The sequence below is a fragment of the Callorhinus ursinus genome, unplaced genomic scaffold, assembly GCF_003265705.2.
Source record: "Callorhinus ursinus isolate GAN/ISIS: 27379988/994484 unplaced genomic scaffold, GSC_fseal_2.0 scaffold6, whole genome shotgun sequence".
Lineage (NCBI taxonomy): Eukaryota > Metazoa > Chordata > Mammalia > Carnivora > Otariidae > Callorhinus > Callorhinus ursinus.
In genome coordinates this window covers 59,016,471-59,042,700 of record NW_027397068.1, presented here as the reverse complement: position 1 = coordinate 59,042,700, position 26,230 = coordinate 59,016,471, and the positions used below count along the sequence as shown (strand labels likewise).

General features: G+C 45.2%; 2 protein-coding genes across 5 annotated transcripts in view; one reads left to right on the top strand and one right to left on the bottom strand.

Annotated features, from left to right (window-relative positions):
* Positions 1–16,364: 16,364 nt before the first annotated feature.
* The window catches only part of ZC2HC1B (zinc finger C2HC-type containing 1B), a 53,983-nt gene continuing 44,117 nt past the window's right edge, over positions 16,365–26,230 (bottom strand). For both annotated transcript variants that reach the window (XM_025866274.2, XM_025866276.2), the window contains 4 exons: positions 21,677–23,948; positions 19,523–19,658; positions 18,873–19,035; positions 16,365–18,651 (listed from right to left, as the gene is read on the bottom strand). The gene's annotated coding sequence lies outside the window, so the exon portion shown is untranslated. The remainder of the gene's footprint in view (positions 18,652–18,872; positions 19,036–19,522; positions 19,659–21,676; positions 23,949–26,230) is intronic.
* On the top strand, positions 18,363–25,700 carry PLAGL1 (PLAG1 like zinc finger 1). 3 transcript variants are annotated; one of them, XM_025866266.2, is made up of 2 exons: positions 18,363–18,499; positions 23,362–25,700. In XM_025866266.2, exons 1-2 carry the CDS (start codon positions 18,471–18,473, stop codon positions 24,599–24,601), a joined length of 1,269 nt encoding a protein of 422 aa, XP_025722051.1. In that variant the 5' UTR covers positions 18,363–18,470; the 3' UTR covers positions 24,602–25,700. The 3 variants fall into 3 exon arrangements, with proteins under 3 accessions (XP_025722051.1, XP_025722047.1, XP_073750135.1); XM_025866262.2 differs by lacking the exon at positions 18,363–18,499 and adding an exon at positions 18,645–18,833; XM_073894034.1 differs by lacking the exon at positions 18,363–18,499 and adding an exon at positions 19,653–19,984.

The window sequence follows — 26,230 nt, the reverse complement described above, 5'->3', positions numbered from 1 at the left end:
TGGGCTAAAACACAAGGAATGACAAAAGCCTGCCACCTGTTTTAAATGAGCTAGAAAGAAAAGCCGTTGGGAGGACAAACAAAGCAGAATTCCAGAGTCGTCCTGCCCTGCTGATTTGGAGGCTGTAATGAAGGCAAAACATGGCCCAGACAGTGGTAACTATGGAAATTAAGGAGACAGATTTGAGAGACAGGAAGCTCACAGAATCTGTATAGCTTTAGTGAGTGGGAAAAATCTAGGATGACTCCGAATTTCTGACTTGGGAGAGTCTGGGAAGTGACACAGTAAAGAGACTGCCTTGTTGATAATGTGGACTCTCCTACCACGTGCTCCAGAAGCCAGCCCCACTGTCTGCTGGTCGCGTGCCCATGGGCAAAATAGTGCCACTTCTAAGCCTCAGTTTCCCCATCGTAAAATGGGGCTAATAGCTCTTACTCATATGGTTGTTAAGGGCATGTTAAGTGATTAAAATGGCCACAACCCATAAGCATCCAGGAAATATTAGCTGTTAGTACCCGGTGCTGCCAGTAGCTAAAACCGGTAATGCTGGAGGGGCCCCTGCCTTAGAACAGGCGACCTTCAGGGCTGTGAGATCTCCAGGCTGAGAGGTGGTAGGTGGATTCATCTGGAATTTTAAAGAAAGTTCAGGATTGAAGACGGAGATTTGGGAGCCCTCTGACTTGAAGGAGGTGAAACCCTGGGTTGTGAGTGGGGGTCCCCCAGCGATTGTGCATGAAGGTAGAGGGCCAGGTGTCAGGCCCACACAGCTATTCAAATTCTGAGGGACCCTTTGCAACTCGCTCCTCCGTGCCACCTTTAAACTGATTTTGTTGTTTTGAGATAAATATGAATATCCCATTCAGGGTCTCTACTCCAGAGGTATAAGAGTGGGTTGTCTGTTAACCTTCCATATTAGGTGGGTTCCTTTCTATCTGGAATTACAGTCTTTAGAAAATAAAATAAAAAAAAAACTATTTGAAAAGCTTTTCAAACACAAACCTTGCACATCTTCAATCTAGAGGAGTCTTTCACTGAAAACTAAGGCAGAAATCCCAGCGTTTGGGGCTTGCCCAATTCTTTCCCACTCAGATCATGAGAAATAAAAAAGTGAGTTTGAAGAATTGACATAAGAAAATTCAGGAGTAGCCTGGAGTGAGTGAGCTGAAACTGGAGGGAAATCCCTTTGTTTAATTTGGGTTTCAGTGCATGCTCAGCAGGCAGCTAAACCAGTACATTCATAGAGAAAAGGGCATGTTCTTAAATGCGGCTCCCAGAAGCAAATGCCTAGAAAGACGTACTGTGCCAGCAAAAATGCATTCTAGAAACTGTACGCTCTACATTCAGGAGATTTTACTGTTTGTCATCAGTGAGTAAGCAGACATAAACAGATCATCCCTCCCCCCCATATTTTCCCTTTTATTTAAAACAATTAACTCTAATCTGTTTACTGTGTGCCAATCCCCATTCCTAGAAAAATGTGATTTTTCGTGCTACTCTGGAGCTCAGAAATATGTATATTTAGGAGTGGTTAATTTTATAGGGTCATTTTTACCATATGTATATGGTAAAGATGATATATTTTATATATGTGTGTGTGTATATATATATATTTGAAAGATTAAAACCTTTTTCTCTGATTCTTGAAGTCTGAATTCTGACCTGAAATGCAGTCTGCAAATAGCATCCTGTCAGGCTTAGATGTGTTTTTTTTCCCGTCTCTTCTCTGCTTGATTACATTGTTGCACCCTGCACATGGTTTCCCCAGGGCCACGCATGCTTCCAGGTTCTCTGCTGTATTGTTAACTATGTGAGCGTTACTGGTCCGAGATGGCAGGTGGGAGAGACAGAGGAACTTGGCCTCCTCCCTGCCAGACTTCTCCTCTTTCACTGGGGCTGCTTACATTGAACAGCTGAAGAATAAGCTCCTGTGTGAGCCCTCGGAGGCCAAGGAGTATTGTTGGATTCAGAAAGGAATTGCTTTCTTTTAGTGATAATTTGAATATTTTGACAATGAAGCTAAGCTACTCCACTGCCTGGTTTGCGTACCTCATGTCATGTGCACCCTTGCTCGTGAAGCAGGAGAGAGCTCCCGCCTCTCTGAATTCACAAATTGGTATTGTCCATTGGTGAGATGGGTAGGAGCAAAGGAAGAATCATCCAGAAGAATTTTACTCTCTTGGCTCAGTGTTTTTTAAAGTTCTTTAAAAAAAAAAAAAACAAACAACAACAAAAACATACAGGCCTTTGGAGGCTACCCAATTAAAGCACCATGATAAATGTTGGGTATTTGGAGAAGAGAGATGGGCCATCAGATGATTTGTGAGGTGTTTATACATGCAAAACAAACTCTCTTGATGATTCAGAGATCCTACTTACCTCCAGTTTTAACCTTCCAGGTTTTTTCCTGAATTTTGATAGGTTATTTTAAAAATCTAGTTGTCTAAAAATGATCTTAATTTTTCCATTTTTAACTTAAAAGGATGTTCTCCTACAAAATAAATGGGCATAGCCTTTTTTGATCAAACTAAGAGAAGGAAACAGGCAACCAAGTGAATAAATCACGTAGGTGAGATCTGATTGGCTTTGTTTCATAATAGATTTATCTTTGTGCTGGTTAAGAAAATCCTAAAAAGCTTTCCCCTTTGAGGACTGACTGGTTGGAATAGTCCTAAATTGGAAGAAGCCAAGTTTTATAATTAATTGGTGAGCAGAGAGAGTGGTTTCCGCATGCTCACCAGGGATCAGTGATGCAAAGCTGGCTGCAGGCTGGGCTCTGGAAGGCTTGGTGAAAACCTAGACTCTCAGGGCCAGAGTGATGTGATGTCAGTCTGTGAGGCTTTGCACTGTGACCTAGGAATCTGTATTTTTAAAAGATTTCTCTGGCAATTCTAGTGCATAGCCAGCTTCGGTGACCACTGAACTGTGTGTTAAATTTAGAGACCTCAGCCTTTTTCCCCTGCACATCTGGTGAATCTATGTGTTTATTTGAAGCACTTATTGAAAATGAATGCCTACTGGTTATTGCTGACTTTTCAATTCAGAATTTGTTTCAGGTTCTGTCATTGCATAGATTTGCATACCTGTTTTATGGTATTCTAATACTGTTGATTTAAAAAAATACCATTTCCTCTGCATGCTATTTTGAATATTTTATGTAAACAGTTTCATGGTCCCCTCCCCCCCACTTGGCAGAAAGCAGGGGAAAACTTCAGGGTTTTTCTAATCCAGTTGCAAGTAGGACAAAAGATGTAATATAAATACTTAAAGATCTTCTTGTGCAAGATGACATCGGATTGAAAATCCTTTAAGTTACAGCATTATGAATTTATCATACCTTTTAAATATATCAGATGAGCTAGGATGCCTGGGTGGCTCAGATGGTTGGGCGTCTGCCTTTGGCTCGGGTCACGGTCCCGGGGATCCTGGGATCGAGTCCCACATGGGGCTCCCTGCTCCTTGGGAGCCTGCTTCTGCCTCTGCCTCTCTCTCTCTCATGAATAAATAAATAAAATCTTTAAAATAAATAAATAAATAAATAAATCATGATCTAAATGTTTAAGACTTTTGCCATCTGGTAGATCGGAGACATTTAAAAATTAACGGTGGTGTGGCTATTGAGGTGTCCTACCACAGGATCCTAAAGTTTAAAACTGGTCTGTTGTCTATGAAAATGCACGGAAAGGGCAGTCAGAAATCTGTAGATGTGATCAGGTGTGTGTACGTGTTCCTGAAGGGAAGCCCAAGCTGCAGCCTGGTCGGGGGGCGGGGGGAGCGGGGGAGGCTTCTCTAGCTTCATTCACTGAAGATGTGCAAGATCTCTTCCTACAGGTTTGAATCCTCAGACAAGCTCCCGAGAGGACTCCACGACCATCCGGAAGCTGGTGTTTCCTGTCACCGAGCAGGTACGCAAACAGTGGTAGCTTCTTCAAATTCTTTCTGTCTGGGCGCGAGTATTAACCATTGACTTGGAAGCACGTAGTACAATTAGTCAAGGATGTGCGGGAGCCTCCAGGTCCTTCACCAAGGTTCTAGTGGAGAAGAAATACATTTCCCCTTCAAACTGCCAAATATCTTCAAACAGCAGTCTTCTAACCTTTCCTTTTTTCCAAAGCATGCACATGCTGTACAGCACCGGGAATCAGATGCTGCCATTGGCACCCTGTGCTGTCCTCTGCCGGCCCCCACCCACGGCCAGAGACACACAGGCCACTCTGTGGCATCTTCTGCAGACTTCCCTGTCAGATCAGACGTTCTCAAGCCGCCCCTGGCCTAACTGGTGTGCCCGAGCTGTGTCAGGGGCATCCCCCTCTTTGAGGCACATGCTCGCTGACCAGCCTGAGGAAGATGCTGGTCACGTACGGGTTGTCCCGGGGAGTCCAGCCACAGATTCTGAGGCTGTATTTGGAGATACTGTAGTAAAAGCCGAAGCCTGGTGCTCGTGCGGTGTGACTGGGAAAGATGGCAGGGTACGGGTGGGAAGAGCACTGAGCTCAGACCACCAGGGTTTGGCCTCTGGTCATCGTCAGTTCATCACCAGTAATGCTGTCATTGGACGCGGACACCTGTGGGGCACCCACTGTGTGCTGGGCACTCGGCTGCGAACGGGGCAGCACCTACAGCATCTCCGCAGTCAGGGCCTGTGGGCGGGGGGTGTCAGTCTCCGCATCTGTCGGATGGGGATGAAGATGCCCTTCTCTCTGACGGGGCCTCAGAGGGCTTAATGAGTCTGACAGAAACGGACTGTCATTTTGCTAAATATTATTTGGGTGTCCTTTGAAATATAATCGGACTAAAAAATATTTTGATGTATGGGCCAAGACATTACAATTCATCCCAACATGGCCAGTGTATCTAGTCGGAACGGAGAAAGGCCCTCGCAGCTCCAGGTAGGCAGGGGAGCGGGGATCTTGCCCTTGTGTCTGCTGTTCCCTGTGTGATGGACTCTGGAAGGCTAGGCGTGATAACCAGGAAGAGCCTGGGATGTGTCAGCGCCAGGCTGCTGGCGAGGCTGTGGGCCGAGGGCAGGTAGGGGGCGGCTGCCACACCAGGCAGCATGGGTCTCAGGAGCTGCACCGGACAAGCCCAGGCAGGATGACCAGTCCAGCCCGGCGCCTGGCGAGCCAGAAAGGAGGAGCGGCTTGGGACATCGCTATAGGCTACTGGGAAGGAGCAGCAAGCATGCGGCGGGGGAAGTTGGGCTCATTGTAAGCAAGGTGCCTGGCCTCGGGGGCGCCGGGAGCATAGCCCCGCACGGAGAAGCCGCCGGGGATGGGCTGCAGGGGGGGGGGGGGGGACCACACATGTGGATGGCCAGGACAGCTCCTTAGAGAGTTCACATTCCTCCCCATTGAGCTGGGTATGATTGTAATGGTTTGTTAAACAAACAAAGGGCCTAAAGCTGTGAATGGGGGGAGAGAAAAGACTTAAGGTGAAAAGGAGAGGCGGCCCTGCTTGCCAGCGCTCCTCTCTTCTGAAGCTTTCGCCCCCCGTTTCCCCCCGACATTCCTTTCTCCCTTTCAGGGAAGCCAGTGCAGGAACAGGGACGAGTTGCCTCGTCTCCCCAGTGCCCTTGCCTTTGAAAATGGAAACTGATGAAATGCGTTGCATCTTAAAAAGGAAAAAAAAAAAATAACAACTGGAGTCATTTTCAAGGACCAGTGATAAATACCTTTATATTTCAATTTAAGTATTTCCGGGTGAACCGTTCGGTCAGCATCATTTGACTCTATTGGACGTGGCATGCAAAGGCAAAGAGAACATTCTCACTCCAACATTGGGTAGTCATTTATCTGATAAATAGGGCGTGCGCCCTCCAAGGTGGGCCGCCTTGCTTCCGGAAGCAGGGGACTGAGTGCTGGAACAGGCGCAGCAATTTTACCTTTTTCTCTTAAGTATGTACAGTTCAGAGTAAAGTGAGTTCTGGAAGCTCATTTGTTGAAAAAGCTTAGGGGGAAAAAAGAGTAAGTTGTCATTTACCAATTACCAATTATATCCGTGTCCACTTGGGTAATCAGATTTTGGATCTCAGGCTCATTGTGTATAAAAAAGAACCACGCAGAGTTTCAGGACAGTACTTTTAAACCTGCGGTTCCCTCAGGGTCAGGGAGTTGTCCATGGGGGAGATGGGTAAGTACTTGTCACTTTTTTCCTGTGTAAAGGAATCTGTTGATGGACGCGTCCTTGCTGTCACTGGCCCCGCGCCCTCTGGGACAGCCCTGCCTCCTCTCCAGGCCCATCTCCTGCGCCTCCCCTTAGCCTCCCACCTGCCTTCCAGCCGGCCTTGCCCACCGGACGCCGCTGGCCTCCCTGTGCGCTGCGGGTCGTCCGCCACCCCCCGCCCCGCCGCCCACAGGCCGCCCTCACCCACCTGCTGCGCACCCAGCCTCGCCTCAGTGGCCAGTGTCAGACTTTCAGACAGGAAGAACAGAAGTCCTCTCATTCTGCCACCCAGAGATACTTTGCTGACCTATTGTTCTCTGTTTGCGGGCCTTTTTCTATTTTTTTAGAGATAACTGTTGTTTCAGAATCCAACAGTCCATCAAAGTCTTGAGCGTTTTTTCCAGACCTCCTGTAGCTTTTATGTTTCCCTCAAGAGATTTTTAACTCATGACCTGGCTTCCCATCATCAGAGTGACTAGTATGCTTTTCTTCTTCTTCTTCTTCTTCTTCTTCTTCTTCTTTTTTTCTCAGTATGAGCCTTTACCCCTACACACTTCCTGGGAAGGGACCAGGCTTTTCTTTTTCCTAGAATGGTAACCGTATTAGGACAATAGGCCCTGCCGCTAATTAGGTAAGTTTTGGTCGCTGGCGCCCTACTCCTAGGGCCCTGGGAACAGAGATCACTTGCTGTCAGCGAGAGAAGCATAGCCTGAAAGGGCCTAAAGGCCAGTCGTACGGGGCTTGTTGGGAGGGAGGAGGGGGATCTCGTTTCAGCGGTCACAGAAGGATAGTCCCCATCACTGACTTCATGACTAGAAGATCTCCTCATACCAGAGGCTCTTGTGTGGGTTTCCGGACGGCCGTCTGCCCCTCACGCCCCGCCCCCCATGCTACCTGGGGGCCAGGAATGGGCCCTGGGAGACCAGGTCCATTCCGTCTCCGCTTGAGAACCAGCCCTGGACTTCACACTTGCCTCTCTGGATGCACATGCCTGCTTTGCTTGTTTGTGGACATTTGATATTCCTTCCTAAATGTACTTAAAAATACCACGTACGTGGTGGGGAGAGGGAATGGAAGCTTTCAGCATCGTGCGGAGGGACCTGTTCTGGGGCAGTGCTTTGGCCCTGGCTGGGAAGGCCCGAGCTGGGCGAGCCCCTCTGCTTCCACTCTGTCCGGGGTGGCCGGGGGGGGGGCGGTTTGCTAACAGACCTGCTTCAGGGAGGAGCCTCTGCAAGGATGGAGCCTGGCTCCCTGGGCAGCAGTCCTTTCCCCGGGGTAGTGTGGCTTTTCTTGGTCTTCCATGGCCCTTTGAGGCCCGTGTTCCTGGGTTTCTGCCTTTTCTGTTGCTTCTTGGGGCTTCCTCCGGTTTCAGTGGACACGGAGGCCTAGAGGCGCCCCCTCCTTACTTCTGCCTCTTCTCCTCGCACCTTCCTCCCTCCAGTCCGCGTAGACCCAGTGGTTCACCTTGACTGTTCAATCGGTTATGTAGATCTTCAGTCCTCTAAACACATTGTGACCAAGAAAGGTTCCCACCTGTAAAAAAGCCTACTTTCTCCTACTAGACGGGGCAACCAAATAGGGGTTTTGAGCTGCTGGGGTCCTGTTTTATACTGTAACCGTCTCGAAATCTCGAAATTATTTTGAAACATCCCATTTTTTAAATGCAAATTCTCATTATGCTTATTTTTATCACCACAGACTTGTCACTACACTCTCGTACCCAAGAGAAGTAGGGGAATTAACAGCAGAAAGCTTCTTCTGCTCTTGGAACCTCTAAGAATTACTTGTCCCCACAAGCCTGCTTCCGCCCTGTTCTGCAAGGCAGAATAGATATCCTAAGGGAAAATCGATTTAGCTACAGCCTGCCATAAAGAAAACAAATTCCTCCTCACCCCCAGGACAACCCACTTTACCAAATGATGCCGGGAAGGACAAACATTGGTGATCAAAGTTGAGCACGTGGGCTTAATGACAGGATCTGAGGCCACCCATGTAGAGCTCCGAGTAACGTACAGAGTCCCTTACAGAAGCCAGATTCAGAGTGGTATCTGCTTCCCTGTAGCCAAAGGGTCTCATTTGCTGTGTTTGGTCTAGAAAAGAGCCTCAGCTCCTCCTTCATGCCGTCGGTCTCCTCGCTGGCCTCCGTGCCCATTAGGCACCATTAGATTGAAGAGGTCTGAAACTAGTGCTCGCCTGGGCAGGGCACATAGACCACACCAGAGTGATGCAGAGAGCATTAGCGGGGCCCCTGCGCAAGGATAACAGGTCGAAAACGAAGCTCCCCATGCGCATGTTTGGCTGGACTTTGCTTCTGGGACTCCCCCTTCCTTTCCTTCTCTGCCACCACAGACACCTCCTTCCTGTGGCCTAACCTAAATGCTAATCTAAATAGTCTGTTTACCAGGGTCCTTTCAGCCTGCCCTCCCTTCCTTCCAGGTCTCTCTTACCTCCTCGGGGATGTGGCAGAAGCCAGGATGCTCTTGCTACTTCTGGTCTCACCACTCTCCGGTGTATCTTCCACGTCTGCCGTAATTATTGTCACAAAGTGTGATCTGATGACAAGTCTGGTGCTTATAATGAGTTCCTGTTGCCCCGTGCCTTGGTATCAGTCCTGGGTTTTCCTTGCTGCTTGTGGTTTGGCTCTTCTCCATCTTCTTGATAGATTCCTATGCTTATGGCCTTCCCAATATTTCTTCCCATTCTTGTGGAGACAGTGTTTTGTTGGCATTCTCTGCTTCCTTCTACCTCTTCTCTTTCCACCTCCTTCGCTCCACACTAACACGTAAACTCAGAGGTAGGCTGGTCAGTCTACTAAAGTATTACAACAAAACCCACCTTACTCTAGTGGAGTGAAGCAGTATATCCCTGAACCTTCATGATTTGGCCTTTGCCTCCCTTTCTGGCCTGTTTGTCCACAGTGCTCCCATATTTGCCTCAGATTCCAGTCACACTGAACTACTTATTTTCAAGTGTCCTAGGCTGATTCATTCCCTTGGCCTGAAATAGACCACCTCCCCACTTAAGCACTTGGTAAACTTTCAGGCTCAGCTTTAACTTTGGCTTCTCCATGAAACCTCTCTCGATCTCTCAATCAAGAGATGATCATGACTTAGACAACTGTGTTCTTTATCTACCTTGAATTCTGATAATTATTTTCACTTTTTATCAGGCATAAATCTTTGTAGAGTGATTTAATTATATCATATCTGTTAATCCCTAAGGAAGAGCATGTTTGAATGTCTGTCCATGACTCCAGTCTTGTATGTTGTCTCTCTCACTCTCATAAGGCATTATTCGGTTTTGCCTGACTTTCTAATATTTTGCCAATGTGGTTGGTTTAAAAATTGAATAAATTTTTATTTTTCATTCCAGTGTGTTTTTGTGGGTGGGTGGATGGGTGTTAAAAAATAAAACAAAATGTCAGATGTGGTAAGTATGTGACAAAAGGAAAAAAAAAAAGGCAGTCCCATGGAGTAGAAAAGTATAAGGAAATTGTTTTAATGATGGACCAAGAAATCTCACCTGGATAAAATTGTGCATATTTTCGTTTGTATATTAGTTATCTGAGCTCCCCCTTCTGTGAAATGCTTTTTTATTTTTTATTCTTGCCTGAAGTTTTAAAGTTCGGTTTTAAACATTAAGCCTGTAATCTGTCTAGAATTTTTAATATGGTGCATGATGGGAATCCAATTTCCTTATTTTCCACATGGATAACCAATTATTAAGTAGTCTATTCTCTCCCCCGTGGTTGCAGTCCAAGCCCTGTCATATATTGTTTCCATACAAGGGTGGGTCTGTTTCTTGGTTATTCATTCTACTCCATTGGTCCACTTGTCTAATCCTGTGCCTTAGTATGTCATACTACATTAATTATGGTAGCTTTAAAAACAAAAACCCAAACCTTATCCATTATCTCTTACCTTTTTCTTTGGGAGATACCATGGTCTGTTTGTATGATGAGGAGTATGATCCAGTAGGCTAGGAAGTTCTTGGCTTTTCTTGGCCTTTTCCTTTTCCATATAAAATTTAGAATGATCAGGGTTCTAACAAAGAACCCTGTTGAATTTTTGTTAGCACTTCACTGAATTAATATATAAATATGGAAAGAACTGACAGTGTTACAATGATTATCTGTATTTCCCTATTCGTGAACATGGTATATTTTTCCATTTATTTAGGTCTTCTGTAATGTATTTCAGTATAGTTTTAAAAGTGCTCCATAAATATATGGTACCTTTGTGGTTAGATTTATTCCTAGATATCTTTGTTTTGTGGCAAATGTATATGGTATTTTTAATTATATTTCTGTTTGCTGGCATTTAGAAATACAGTTGATTTTGTATTTTGATTTTTATAACTAAATATCTTGCCGAACTTTCTGTTATTCTGTATGTGGATTCTTTGGAGTTCTGTGTAGACAGTCATCTATAAATAAAGATCTATTCCATTCCAATTTTATATCTTTCATCTCTTTATAGCTTTATTGTAGGTCCATTCTAGTACAAATGTTTAACAAGGTGCAGTATTTAATAGGTACCTTTATCATATGAAGACAGCGGTTTCATTACGTTAAAAATCATCTCTTTTCTGTTTTTTGTCTAACAGTGCATTTTTTGACTATTTAAGCTTTGAATGATTTTATTGTTAGTCTCTGGGTTATATTAGTTGGTTTATAAAGGGTTGCTTCATGGTGTTAATCACTAGTGAACATCAGGAGGAGCAAACACATAAAATTATCAGGTGCCCTCAAAAGAAGCCACACTGGCAAACGTGAAGTTGCCTAAGAATCATCAGATTAGTTTCCGTAGATTCTCAGACGCGCCCCCAGCAGGTCTGACTCAAATCCCTGCCCCGGGGTCTTGCCCTTGCTACTGCGTTTTCTCTTATTTTTTTTTTGAAAATCTCTGTGTGTGTATGTATGTGTTTTATAGTTCTTTTAGGGATCTCTCTCTCTCTCTCTCGTATTTATAGTTGTTTATTTATAGTTTTCTTTTCCCCATAGAGTCGTCATCATCTTTATCCTAGCTGCTTTTTTCTATTTATTCTGTGTCAGTTTTTCTTATTGATGCTTTCTTCTGATTTCTGGTGATCCTCAGCTGTCTGCTGATTTATGAGTGGAGCCATTAAAAGGCTGATGGAAGCTTTGTATACTTAAATAGGGCTTGTTGTGGGTTAATGCAGGTAAACCTGGGGACTGCCATGTGTCCTTGTAATCAGCTCTTTTCTCTTGGGCTGCTCAGCTTTCCCAGAGAAGACTCCTTCAGTCTCCTGGAGGGGATGGGCCTAATCGCCAGTGTTCTGATAGCCAGATAGGGCAAGTGTACAAACTTCCACTGAAGTCCCTTGTTTCAGCAGAGTGCGCCACCCTCAGACCCTCTACGGGGAGGGGATCGGAGGGCTGAATGCTTCACCAGCAGACATTCCCACTCTTTCTGTTCTTATACCCACTCTCACCTCCCCTCCAGAGTTACCTAGTGCCCACATTTCTGAGTCTCTTGATGGGTTCCACAGGGTAAATCATGTTGCCCCATAGCTTTTCATTACTGGCTTAAATTTGAGCTTTCTGAGGACAGCAAAGCCAGTTATTGCTTGTTTCCCTGCTTTCCAGCTCCCAGCATTTTGTTGCCGTTTTCTCCTCTTCTGTTATCTTTGGCAGTGTTTTTGAAAAATCTCATTAATGCTGTTTTAGTAGAGTTTCAGGAGAGACTGGAGCCACACACTTGATCAATTTGCCATCTTTAACTAGATTTTACTCAACTATCTGCAAATAGAAAGTTTGCACCCTGTCCTTACTGACATTTTCTGTCTAGTGCATAGATTTGATGTTCTAAACCTGTGGTGTAATCAACCAGAGAGCTTTCTCATTACTTTGCTCTCTGAATATTAGATACATAAGTAACTTCGGCTTTCTTGTTTATTTTAGGCCTTGTTTCCCAGAAAATAAGAGCTTAGTCACTGAGTTAACAAAGTCTCTCAAGGTAACAGTTTAAAAGTCAGCAGGCAGCAAACCTGATTGTTCAGCAGGTGGTGGGGAGACTGCTCCAGGTGGCAGGTGGCGACCCCCCCAGGGCAAAACACAGGGGCAGTCGGTGCTTCCCGCCACGGAGAACACATGGTCTCAGACGCCTTAAGGTGGAGATGTCTAATAGGCTGTTGAATAAGTAGTTCTGGAGGGAACACAGAAGAACTTTTTGTGGAGGTAGATTTTCACCAAACCAGTTTTGCTCTTTCTAATTTAGCAATGGTTTTCAGTGAGCTACTTTTATCTCCACCACAACCTCCTTAGCCCAAGCCCCCCCGGGTTTCAGCTAGACTTTCTAATCACTTCCTCCCAGGTTCACCATCTCCCCAAGCAGAAAAGAGCTCATTCCTCTGCCTGGGAGTGATGGGGAGAAGGAAGAGTTGGCCAGGTGGGCAGGAGTGGCAGGACATTCTAGGAAGGGGCGTCGTGTGGAAGACACAGAGGAGTGACAGAACGTGGCACAGTAAGGAAATAGCAAGTGGGTTGACCTGCATCTTGGCTGCCGTTGGGCCTTTGTAGGAAAGAGGTGTGCAGACACAGCAGGGTATCAACGCCTTGTGGATCTAGCTTGAGTTCATCCCAGGTGCTGTCAGCTCAGGAGTTAGTGGATATCAGTGATGACATCTTAGTACTTTATTGAGGACAAATACATGCAGACATTTTTCATATAAAAGATTTTTCAAGGTGCTGACAAATGAACCCCTATGATTTTGAGGGTAGTCTGCCCTCTAGGCAGAAGGTAGGCCTGTCTTACATGATAGTTATCATCTCTAGTCATAATTTTTAACCTGTTTTTTAAAGTTTTAAATTTTTTATGTAATCTCTGTGACCACGGTGGGGCTCATACTCATGACCCTGAGATCAACAGTCGTGTGCTATACTGACATGAGCCAGCCAGGTGCCCCCCCCCCCGCAACAGTCATATTTGAAATGAAATTTGTACAAGTTGTTTACTGCTTGAATTTCAGAAGGACATAATTATAGAATCTTTTTTTGGTTTTTCTTTTACTCTAACCTGATAAAGTGCAGTGATTAAGACACAAAGTATATGGCCCGTGGATTAGGAAATCTCAATGACTTGGTGAACACACTGAGTTAAGAGCACCTAGAGGGTTGGGTTTTTTTTTTTGTTTGTTTTTTGTTTTTCCTGTTTTCCTCTAAGTCAGTGGCCTTTAACCTGTTTGAATCTTGGAATCCTTAGCAAATCTGAAGAAAGCTTTGGTCCCTTTCCCCTTAAGAACTCCAATATACATGCCTCCTGATCTTGCAGAGAATTTCAGAGAATTCACAGCCACTTACAAACCCCTGCTCTAAGTTAAGAGTGAAAACCTAGCCACGGCCATCTGGTAAGGTACTTATCAAGGCCTCACATCTGTTATCCTCAACCAAGTTAGTCCTGCCCTGTGAGCACCTGTTTTGCTGATTAGACATACACTGAGCCCCCACTCGTCTGCCATACTCGCTCAGATACAATACCTACCAAATTTTACAGTGCTTTTGCATGATAAGAAATAACTATCTAGAGGTTCTGAGAATCATTTTATCTTGCTGAGGTTTCTGGATAGTTTTTCTGTTGATGTTAGAAACTTGCTACCAAAGTCCTTCAAAGAACTGATACTAAGAGAAGCACCCTCTCTAGAGGGCTCCTAGAGCCAAATAAGCCATGAACTTCCACCCACCCTGCTTCATGATTGGCTGTTTCATATTTTGTGAGTATAAGAAAACAGAAACTGGTTAAACTGGTTTTTAACACATTTCTATAAAAACATTTATATAAAATTTTTAACACATTTATATAAAGACAATCCCAAGTTATGGGAGTATGAGACACAGGGAAATGTTTGGAGCAGAACCTTCTTACCCACAAAGAATGGTGATGAATGGAGTAAAAAAAAGAGCTCAGAGTACCCATGTTGGAAGATTAAAAATGGAAATTCAGTTTCCTCTCAGAAATGGGCCTTGCATTGTGTCACTCGGCACAATGGAAATAGAAGCCAGAAGTCATAGTTTATTTTGAGAATGTTGTAGAACATTTGTCGCCCCCCATTAGCTGATTGTGTTACGCAGCACTGGGGACATCCTAGAACTACACTTGTGCTCTGACCTCTACCATCGTATACCACCCGCTCTCAGGGAACACAGTCTTTCCTAGCTGTTGCCATATATATATGTTCTTATTCCAATCTGATCCTCACTCATCCCCAAAATAATCAGCATGAACAGAATGAAGCAGATGGCACAAGCCTTCTTTGGCATACTGGCAGATCTGTATCACTCACTCAGTATTTTTAGAATCAAGAGGATTGAAAATTATGTCCTGAGATGTTTTGGGGGAAGACTTACTATCTCTCCAGGGTGACAGGTGTTGAAAAATTACCATATTTAAGACTCAAATGTAATCTGTATGTCAAGTCACAGAATAGACTGATTATCATCAGGACCATCCCTTTGTCAGTTCTCTGTTAGGATTGTTGGTGGTTTGCCAGATAATAGAAAGTTAATCACGAGTCTGTTTTAAGGATGTGGCCAGAAAGCGCATCAGGTTTCAACCAAAGATTGGAATCAGCGGCAGCCAGCCAGTACTGGTCGTGTACGTGGTGATGGGGGACGTTGTATTAGCCACACGGTTTATTTTTTTAAAAATAGCTGAGCTTTGATCCCCAGCCACAATGAATTTATAGTCTGTTGAGAAAGACTATTTTTATAGGAGTTTGTGATAACATCATGAAAACAGTGTAAATATTTATATTTGAAGGTCCACATTAATGAAATACAGTTATGGTGACTGAAACATTAAAACCATTTGTGAATTTGAATTCGTCTTTAAAAAAGGCTTCCTGAAGAAATTAAGGAGTGTTCATTATCGTATAATTAATTCAGTTCAACATTTAAGGATCAACTTTGCACTTAGTGTTGGCCTAGGTGATTTAACACACAGAGTGTTGGGAAAAGACATTCATGAAATAAGTTAAATATGTATAAAAATGTTTAAGTGACATTTGTTCTTTGAAAGTTCCATGGGGAACACAGGTAGGAAATGTGTGTCACGTTTAATAAAACATGCCATGTCTAAAAATCCCTGATTATATACCTACCATCTTTGAAGGGCCAAGCCAAGGAAAATGTAGGTAGTGATGTCCATGACTGTTGGACTTTGGAATCTAGGGAAGTGGCTGGAAAGTGGATCTGGGAAAATTTTATTTAGTGCTGAAGGACAGGTACTTTTTTTTTTTTCAAGTCTAAATTGAATAGATTTTACTTTTCCTTTGTATTCTTGGTGTGTTGGTAAGCTGTCAGCCAGAGTTGGTATCTGTTGAGAAAGAATACTAATTTTTACCTGCAGAGTCATAGGTCTTTTCTGCATGTGCGAGCATGTGTGTTCCTCCCACTGTGAATATGGATGGCGGGTTATGTAGAGGGAGAGAACGTGTGTTTTTCTCTCGTATCCATAGCGGAGCCGCTTGAACCCTGGGCCACTTGTGCAGCTGATGGCTTCTACTTTTAATCTCAGTGTTTCATAAACAACCTATATTTGTGTGGTGTGCTTTTAGATTCCCGCGTATTTCCGATCCCTGTTGTTCCCGTTGGTTGTCCCCAACAGCCCATTATATGCATCAGGTGGTGTCACAAATGAGGAAACACACCCAAGATGTAGCGAACAAATGGGCAGGCTAGAATCTGAACTGGGGAATCTTTCCAGGGTATTCATAGAACAAGACACTTGTTCTACATATACCCTCCCACACTTCAGGGAAACACTGAGGGTGAATCAGCAGCACAGTTGGGCCTGAAGGGAAGGGAAGCAGAACCTTGAGCAGGGAAGGGAAGCAGAACCTTGAGCAGGAAATGGAGCTGTGCTACCTGGTATGGCAACCACCAGCCACATGGGGCTATGTTAACAAAATTTCAATTTCTCGGTGTCACATTTTGAGTGTTTCGTAGCCGCCATGTATGTGACATTTCTGTCATCACAGAAAGTTCTCTGGGACATACTGGTCATCTCTCATAAAGCAAGAGTGGGGAGAATGAATTTAGTGAGCAAAGCTGAAAGAAGTGTCTCTGCAGGGGATTGGTGGAAGGGAGAGAAACCCTGCCCCCCCAGCCAAGCCAGCCCTTCTCCTGAGGGACTGGTGCTATTTTGAGTTTAGCTATAATGAGAACGAGGAAAAGATGAACTTCAAACTTTATACTCTGTGTACATTTTAATCTTTTTTGATAGACCTGGAGAGAACACAGCAATTTCAAGTGAATGCGTATATTTAATGATGACGGTAAATTCTATGGCTTTTATAGCTGGGCCAGTGTTACGGCCAGACTTGGGCTGGATGAGAAGTAGGACACATCATGAGACCTGGCAGCAAAAACTCGGCCACACGGGATAGCATTCCTGGAAGGAGTCATTTTGTCTGTGGCCACAGTTGTTGGAGATGCCCCAGAGGAGGGCCTCGGGCGTGAACGGCAATACTGTGAGGGCACAAGGAGCTGGGGGAGAGGGGCTCGATTCAAGTCACACTTGGTGACAGAGGAACAAGGTTTGTGTGTGCTGCCCTCAGAAGGAAGGTTTTGGTGCCAAGATGCTGGCTGAGAACACCCATGTCCCCAGCTTTAGATCAGTGCTGAAGCTTCCGGTCAAAGTACGCACGTTGGCTGTGAGGGTTCCAGGCAGGTGGGGCACCTCGGTGAGGGGTATCTGCCTGGTGCTGGCTCCTCGTGAGCTCTGACCAGACACTAAAAGCATCTGAGCTAGTTGATGAGGAACACAGGAAGTTTGCTGAAGCTTTTGCCCATTAGAAAAGGAAAGTCGGTTTCTCTGTGTACATGTGCTGTGAGCCGGCATGTTTAAAGAGGCTTCCACTGTTATTACAATAAAATTTCACCTAGCTAGGCTCCAGCTTTCCGATCTGAAAGTAACTGTGAAAAGGTAAGTAAAAATTAACTTTTAACAATAAAGAGCAACTCTAAAGACTGGGCGGTCAATGAATGCCTGCAGGAAACAGGCACTTGAAGACCTGCTGTGATTGGTCCCTTTACCGCCCCAGGCTCAGCTTCCTTGGCAAAGCTCAGAAAAGGCTGGTCTGCAAACAAAAGCTACCCCAGGGTGTTTAATGTAAACGTATAGTACTCTAATTTTTTTTAAGTATTGGCACTTGAAAGGTTAGTATCCACTTGCCTGAGAATTACTCTCTCTAGAAAAGCACAGGATTCTAGGTAGTCAGGGTTTTACTGCGTTGTTCAGGACCGCCTGTGACGTCCGCCTCCTCACATGATGGTCCGCCGGTAGTAGCAGAAGGGCCTGGCTTTGGGGACCTGGCCTGGGTTGGAAGGGTGGTGACAGTTTTGGTTTGAGACAGGTTGAGGTTGAGAAGGCAGCAGGCCCACCTTCTGGAAGTGGCCTGCGAACAAGTAGTTGGCCCTCCAGGGTGGGGCTGGGGAATGAGGAAATGTCCCCATAAAGCAGAGGGGAAGAGATTAGGAGAACAGTTCACTAGAAGATGCTACCTACGCCTCTGACCGCAGCCTGAGCCACTATTGTTTCCGTGGGAATATTTTGTCTCCCCTCCGCAGGCCCCACATCAGCGAGCTAAACTAGCTTTATTCACATTTTGTTGGCATTCTAGAGTTGAGACCTTCAGCCTAGTAACCTTGCAAACAAATTAACTTGGATGTATACAAATTATTTCATCTCATCCTGTGGAAGTTTAAACAGGTGTGATAAACAGTGTATGTTGTGCTAACAACAAGCGAAGACAAATAGCCCACGGTTTGAATAAGCAGAGATGATTTTTGTTTCCATAGCAGTAAAACACTCAAATGCACAGGGGAGTTATTTTTTTTTCTTTGACTTGGCCGACTGAGTCTCCCACTGACCTGAAGTCATGATCTGAAGTAGCTAATACCGTGTCTATGGAAATAGCGGTCTCTGGGGAAGGGAAAGTGTGCTTCGTGTCCCGTCCAAACACCGTGCCGGCCTCCTCACCCCTTAGGACTTGAGTGCACAGAGACCTGTGGGAGCGCATGGGGAGGAGGGGACGTGGGTGCTGCACTGGACCCATTTAAAGAAGCGTGCTGGTTCTGGGTGGTTGATGCTGAACTGGGAGGAGAGGAAGAGCACTGTTTTCAAACGGCTAATACAAGAAAACTGTTCCTCTGTTCCTCTTCTCTCCACAGACCGTCTCGTGACCCAGAACATGCGCCCGCGCTAGTGATGCAGATCACCTTTCTGCCTCTGGAGCCTCACCTGTGCCTCCGGCATTGTCCTCCCAGCCCGAGACTGCATATATAAATTGGGATGTGGGAAAGCAGGAAGCAAGGCTCATGGTAACTGAGAGGCCCATATCTGGGTAGATCCAGGCCAGGCCCACGGCGCGGCCTCTCCCCTGCTCTGGAGCTCAGGCCACCGTGGCTCCGCTCATGTGCTCAGGACCGTCCCTCCATTTGTGCCTAAATGGCACAGCATTTGGTCAGCGCATCTGAAAAGGAAGGTGTGAGAAGTAAAGCCCATGGCCACCTATCCCTGCCAATTATGTGGCAAGACGTTCCTCACCCTGGAGAAGTTCACTATCCACAATTATTCCCACTCCAGGGAGCGACCTTACAAGTGCTTGCAGCCAGACTGTGGCAAAGCCTTCATTTCCAGATATAAATTAATGAGGTGAGAGGCTCTAGAAAAGGTATGCACTTTTACACATACCTTTAAATGGCTCAGCTAGCCCTCTGGCCAGACACCGCAAGGGAAAAGGGATGCAGGATGCAGATGCACGTTAGCCCTTAACACGCCACTGTTCACTGTGGTTTTCTGTGCCAGTTTTGCATGTAGCGTCAGTTCATTCTTTCAGCAAGTATTTCCCAGGGTCCTGCGATATGCCAGGCATAAAAACAGACAAGATGAAAAGACCCATGCTGGACAGAGAGTCATGCAAACACAATTAAAATGCAACATAAGTTCTTTGACAGAGCTACGCAGGTGGAGGGAGCTGTTGTCCGTGACTTGGAGGAGCGCTGTCAGGGCTTCTCAGACAGGTAGTCTCAGGCTGTGACGTAAAGAATGACCAGAAGGTGGACACAGAGGAGGTTCTGGGGAAGCTCAGACTGGAGGCAAAAAAAGGAAGCCGCTCCTAACAGGCCTTCTCTGCTGTCCTAAAGGGTTTATTTATCCTACTGAGTCTAAGTAGTGAAAAACAGGATTTTGACTGGGATGTTAGAGAGATGGTTCACAGTAATTTAGAGAAGAGAGGAGGCAAGTAGATGGATGTGAAGTATGAGTTAACAGTCCAGGTCCTGACAGTGAGGATGGAGAGAAGGAACATCTCCCAAGTGTCAGCTTGTGGAGCCTTTTCTCACCTTAGGAGCAGTCTGTCCAGCCTAACAAGTAGAATTCTGTTGGGTATACAGGTGTTGAGGATATGCATTTGACTGGATTTTCGAAGGCATCCATGATACGCAGAAGAGTAGAAAGTACTGTTTTAGCAGACCAGTCCTTTAAAAAAAAAAAAAAGTAGTCTGAATTATTTCTTGAATGACGGTTAGGTGCTCACTTCCACGAGGGTAATGAATATGAGTTGTAGCTTCTGCCTCCAAAGGTTTTTATATCCTAGAAAAGACAAAACCTATATAACATCCCTCAGTTGTGCACTAGTCTTGAGAACGGTAGTTGAGCATGAATGTTGTGTGCTGTGTATGTGGTCCACACGCAGAATCCCCACTACTATGTGCTGCTTTGGATGCCTGGTTAAGGGAAATCTGTCATTTGCCTTTCATCTTCATGATGTGAACTTCAGAGCTGCAACCTTCAGACTACCACAGGTGAGAGTAAAAATTCGGCTGGAGAGGATTTCCCTCTGAGTGGTATTAACATGGACCACATTATTATTAAATCTTGGAGTGCCCTTGGAGGAAGGCACCTGTAAGTTTTTAAAAAGATCAAATTATGCTCCTGGCCCTTTAGAATACCACGGTCATAGATAATTGCAATATGATCTAGTTTTTTAAAATAAGCCTATAAACGCACAGGTATTTTAAAATTCAAATGGGTTCTGTACATAGGCCAACATTTAGTTGCCATAAATATGTAAGTATTGAGTGCCTACTGTGTGCACCGATTTTGTTGCAAAGCCTTCCTGTTTTGCAACCAGCTGCTTCTGCGGCCGCGGTAATTCCGGCCCCAGCGCCGAACGCGAACGCGGAGCTTGCCGCAGTCAGCCGGTGGTGAGGCCGTGCGGGCGGTGAATGAGGGCCGAGACCCGGATAGGAGAGAAGTATGTGCCGAAGACAGTGGAGCGAACAGATGGCTGGAGTGGCAGGAATTAGGCGGGATTACTGGAGTAGAGCGCAGAGAAGAGGTCTTGGGCAATCTGTCTGGGAGGTGGTGGCTCCGAGTAAGGGAGACAACTTGCCCAGGGAAGGGTGTGAAGTGAGGCCGAAACAGGTGGGCAGCAGCGCGCTTTCTACAAGAAGCACCTGCCCCACAGCGGCCACCAGCCCGGCATTGCCTCTGGGCCTGAAGCGGTGGGTCTGAGACGGGATGGACGCGGGGCGCGGTGGTGCGGATGCTCTTGGCTTTTGGTGTTTAGACTTTACAACGGGCAGCATTCCCTCCCATTTCCCTCAGTTGCACCATAAGCTCCATTTTATAAGCAGAGGTAGGAGAAAATAACTTGCTTCACTAGAGAAGAGAACGCGGGCCCCAGCACAGCGAGCAGGGAAAGCAGGTGGAAACAGCCAAAGGCAAGAAGGAGAGCTGATTTGGCAAGGCCGGTTGGAAGTCTTCACGTCAGCAGGCAGCCCTGAGCAACTCTGAGGTCACTGGCACAGCCCAGGTGCCGCACTTGGCGCTGGTGGACACACAGACTGAGACCGGTGGTTTCTAGGGTTGTGAGGCAAGAAGAGAAGTTGAGGGAAGGAAACCAGAGGTGGAAGTAATTTCAGCTCTAAGCTGATCACGTTCTAGATTGGGGCTATTGCAGGAGTCAGGGATCAATTGAAAGGGGGAAGAACTGGATGCCAGGCAAAGGAGAGAGTCAAAAATTCAGAGGAATGGCAGCTGGTACAACGTGGAAAGTGCTATTGTTGCTCAAGGAGAGCTGAGGTAGTCACGAGTAGGACAGTCCAGAGTTGTTAACTTGGCATTGGTCTGTCCACGGGCAATAAATGGAATTGAATCAGATCACAGTCCTCCACAAAGAAAACAAGGGAGGCAGGAATAGAAGAGCCAGGGCAAAGCTCTGGGGGCCCTACTCACTAGTGCTGAACCAAATCGAAAATTGTTTAAATGCCAAGTTTGTAAATGGCTGCCCCCTCACCTCTATTCCTGATGGTGGATCTATGGATAGCTTGTATAGGAATGGGGTTGTTTGCCCTCTAACTAGGCTTGGAAAACCCTGGCTGCAGTGTATTTCAGTACATGTGGAACTCAGGGCCCCAGCATCTGTTCCCATCTCTCAGATGCCTCGTGCACTGGCTCCCGTCCCCCCACATTGTTCGTACCATGGTACACACCCGTGTGTATGCTGAGCTCCGGCGTCGTGGAGCGGGGGGTGCAACTGCCTTGTCTTCCTGTCCCATGCGCATTGTCAGCTCATTTTTTGTTTTTTTTTAAGGGAGAGAGGCAGAGAGAGGTTTTGCTTTATTTTTAAGAAAATGACAACTCATCTTTATATTTTTGAACTGGCTACTGTAGACCCCTTACCAATTCTACCTCCAGAAAAGGATCAGGAATCTAGGGCAGAAGGGGCGCCTGGGTGGCTCAGTCGTTAAGTGTCTACCTTCGGCTCAGGTCATGGTCCCAGGGTCCTGGGATCGGGCCCCGCATTGGCTCCCTGCTCAGCAGGAGGCCTGCTTCTCCCTCCCCCACTCCCCTGCTTGTGTTCCCTCTCTCGCTGTGTCTCTGTCAAATAAGTAAAATCTTTAGGAAAAAAAAAAAAAAGGAATCTAGGGCAGAAGGTTGGGTGAAAGGTATGATTAGTACACTTTTGACTTAAATCCTTTTCTTACAGAAATGAGTTGTTAGAAATTCTTTTGTATCCAAAGCCACAAGTTCAATTGCCTCTCAGAGGCATGCAGCCCCATCTCCAGTTCTTCAAGATCCAGCCTACTTCCTGAAGGTCACTGGTAATTTCACTGGTAATTCCAAAGGACTTTTTCTAGGAGGGCTAAGCTGCTACAACAGTTGAAAGTTTTTCTTTGAGCTTCCGGGACAAGCCATAATCATCCTAGTTGATCTGAAATTTCAGAATACCCGTTTTATATTTGTGAAGCACAGATCAGTTCTGGAAAACCATCACAGTTCCAATTCTGTTGTAGTTCCACAGATTTCCTAAAATCTAAACTGCTGGTTTTAAATCCCAAGTTCAATGAAAACTTTAGTCATCCTTAAAACTTGAAAAAGGTCCATTTTAATAAAGTGTATCATATAAAATGCCAAGTCCTGTATGTTAGTTTTCCTTCCAAAACAGCATCCGTAATTACAGCTTGTGGCTTGCAGGTACAACATGGGTTGCTTCACATCCACTTCGACAGTTAACTCTTTTAGGTATTCTGTCTTTAAGCCCTCTGGAGCCAGGGGCTGCACACCTCTGACATGAGAGCTGATAGAACAACACTAACTAGAGGAACCAAGCCTGAAGCGCCAGGCTCTCATAGGCATGCAGCTCAGGCCCAGGCCCAGGTGGCGGGTGGCGTTCTGGGTCTAAGTGAACGCTGAGAATAAGGAAACATTTTTCAGTGTTCTCTCCGTGGCCTGAACTTTTCGCCGCAGTAAAGACCAAGCAGGAATTATACTTAGGACCAATAACCTAAAATCTGGGAAGGGGGTGTGAGGGGGGCATGGGGTTCTGTGTAGAAGGTAAATTGGGTCATTTTTGAAAATTCAGTAACTTCCAAAGAGCCTTCTTGAAAATCACATTTAAAAAATGTTTAGAAATATTTGTATAGATGAGGAAACTATGTTCTCAAAGAATATTTTTTTACAGGTATGAAAATCAGACCTTTAGTGTAGTGCCTTTTTTTTTTTAATTATACCGTTCTGTATCTGTAGAATCTGGAAAACACAGAAAAGCTATTTTTTAAATGAAAATCTCTTATGCCAGCACCTAGAGAAAGCTATTAACATTTTCCTATCATCCCCACACATTTGACTATTGACAAAACGGAGTCTATTATGAAATTTTTCCTTCTGCTCCTAGGCACATGGCTACCCATTCCCCCCAGAAATCTCACCAGTGTGCCCACTGTGAGAAGACATTCAACCGGAAAGACCACCTAAAGAACCACCTCCAGACTCATGACCCCAACAAGATGGCCTTCGGGTGTGAGGAGTGTGGGAAGAAGTACAACACCATGCTGGGCTACAAGAGGCACCTGGCCCTCCATGCGGCCAGCAGCGGCGACCTCACCTGCGGGGTCTGTGCCCTGGAGCTAGGGAGCACAGAAGTGCTGCTGGACCACCTCAAAGCCCATGCGGAGGAAAAGCCCCCCGGCGGAACCAAGGAGAAGAAGCACCAGTGCGACCACTGCGAGAGATGCTTCTACACCCGGAAGGACGTGCGGCGCCACCTGGTGGTCCACACAGGCTGCAAGGACTTCCTGTGCCAGTTTTGTGCCCAGAGATTCGGGCGCAAAGACCACCTCACTCGACACACCAAGAAGACACACTCACAGGAGCTGATGAAAGAGAGCCTGCAGGCTGGAGACCTTCTGAGCACCTTCCACTCCATCTCGCCCCAGTTTCAGTTGAAGGCTGCCCCGTTGTCTCCTTTCCCTCTAGGAGCTCCTGCACAGAACGGGCTTGCAAGTAGCTTGCCAGCTGAGGTACACAGCCACCCCCACAACCCCTCGGATCAGACCTCCCAGCCTGTACAACCGCTGCCAGAGCCCCTGGCCCCCCTCCACCCTGTAACCGCTCCTAGCTCTCCTCCCCCGCCCCTCCAGAATCACAAGTACAACACCAGTTCTACCTCATACTCCCCACTTGCAAGCCTGCCCCTCAAAACAGATACGAAAGGATTTTGCAATATCAATTTGCTTGAGGACTTGCCTCTGCAAGAGCCTCAGTCACCTCACAAGCTCACCCCAGGTTTTGATCTGGCTAAGGGAAGTGCTGGTAAAGTAAACCTGCCCAAGGAGCTACCTGCGGATGCTGTGAACCTCACAATACCTGCCTCTTTGGACATTTCCCCCCTGTTGGGCTTCTGGCAGCTGCCCCCGCCTGCTACCCAAAATGCCTTTGGGACTAGCACTCTCACCCTGGGGCCTGGGGAGTCTCTGCCCCACAGGTTAGGCTGTCTGGGGCAGCAGCAACAAGATCCCTCACTAGCCATGAGCACCATGAGCCTGGGCCAGCTCCCCCTTCCTCCCATCCCCCATGTTTTCCCAGCCGGCACTGGCTCTGCCATCCTGCCTCATTTCCATCATGCATTCAGATGACTGGTTTTTAAAGCGTACTTTTCTTATTCTGAAAGGTGTTTTAAGAAGCATTTTAAACGTCAGTTATAATAATACAAGGAAAGATTTGGAAAGCAGGACTGGGAATATGGCTTATTCAGTGATGACTGGCTTGAGATGAGAAGAGTTCTCGAACTGCATGTATTGTGCCAATCTGTCCTGAGTGTTCATGCTTTGTACCAAATTTAATAAGTATTCTTTAATGGAACTGCAAATATTGTCATAACCGTCATCCAAACGAGGGCTGCTATATATACGTGTTTGTCAAATTGAATTTAATCGTAAGCCATGATCATAATAATGTTAACTAATTTTATGTGGCACTGCCTAGTAAGGGAACTATGGAAAGGTTTGGATTTCTCCAAAATGGGAGAATTTTTACAATAAGAAAATAACCTTTATATTGCATATTATAACTAGGCTGTGTATTTCTTTTCAGGGATTTTTCTACCTTCAGGGTTGGATGTAGTTTAGTTACTATTGCCATAGCCAACCTGTAGTTTTACAGAAACAATTTCTTGTGGAATAATAGACGTCTCCATTTTAATAAAGCATTTTAAATGTAGTTTGAATATTTTCCACAAGATGCTACAATGTGAGTTATCACTTCATTTATCTTAAAGACTAAACTGGTTGTCAGTTACATCTGACAGAAAAAAAAAAAATCACTGTGTAACCAGGTTAAGTGGTAAAATAATCCAGGCGTCAGTCAAAAAAAGCATTTTGCTGACTTTAATATTGATTATATTTTTTAACAGGAATTTAAGAAAATATTACTGGAATTTAAATATATATATATATATTAAACAAGAATTTTCTTTGCTCTGTCTGGCTTAAGATACTACTCTGCTTTATTATTTTTAATCACCAATAAATGCATTTTAAATTCATCATTTAAGTCAATATTAGTTTTATTCAAAAAGGTTAACATTTACAATGTAACTATAATCTATGTCTTGAATTTGGTATCTAATGAGTTTTAAAAATATAAAACCTAACCTTTTTTTAAAGCTCCTTTGTCTTTTGTGTTTAGAGGCTTTCTATATGAAGATATATCTTACATATAATAAACTCTACAAATCCTGCATACTTGACTTGACTGATTTTTATATACAACTACACCCGTGTAACCATGCAGATGGAGATTAAAACATTTCCAGCTCCCTACCCAGCTCCCTCATGCCCCCTCCTGGTCATTACTTCCCCCACAGAAACTACTATTCTGACTTCTATTCAGCATCTATTAGGAACTACCTTTTTTTTTTTTTTTTGAGTAAATTAGGATTTAAGGTGGAAGCTCATATGCTTAAGTTCCTAGCGCTATTAATTTATTTCTAAAAACTACTGATAGAACATTTGGATCTTTCCATAATATTATGTAATTTATTTCTGATGTGTATGTCAGAGTACTGGCCACTGGAGTTTAGTCTACCCTGGGCTACGATGTTCCAGTTTTATAATGGTCCTGACCATTAATTTTTTATACAAATTAGAAATTTGCCTATTCCTTATTGGGATTTCTTCAGAAACTATTATAACCCCTTGAATCTGACAAACCTGTTTTTGTTTCACCTCTAATGAGGGTGGGGGTGGGTGGAGAGAAGGAAGCCT

What these genes read in the sequence shown, in the direction of transcription:
- PLAGL1 (XM_025866262.2), top strand. Translation starts at nt 18,682, where the DNA reads ATGGCCACCTATCCCTGCCAATTATGTGGCAAGACGTTCCTCACCCTG. An exon ending in TCCAGATATAAATTAATGAG is followed by an intron (nt 18,834 to 23,361) that starts GTGAGAGGCTCT and finishes TTCTGCTCCTAG; the next exon opens with GCACATGGCTACCCATTCCC.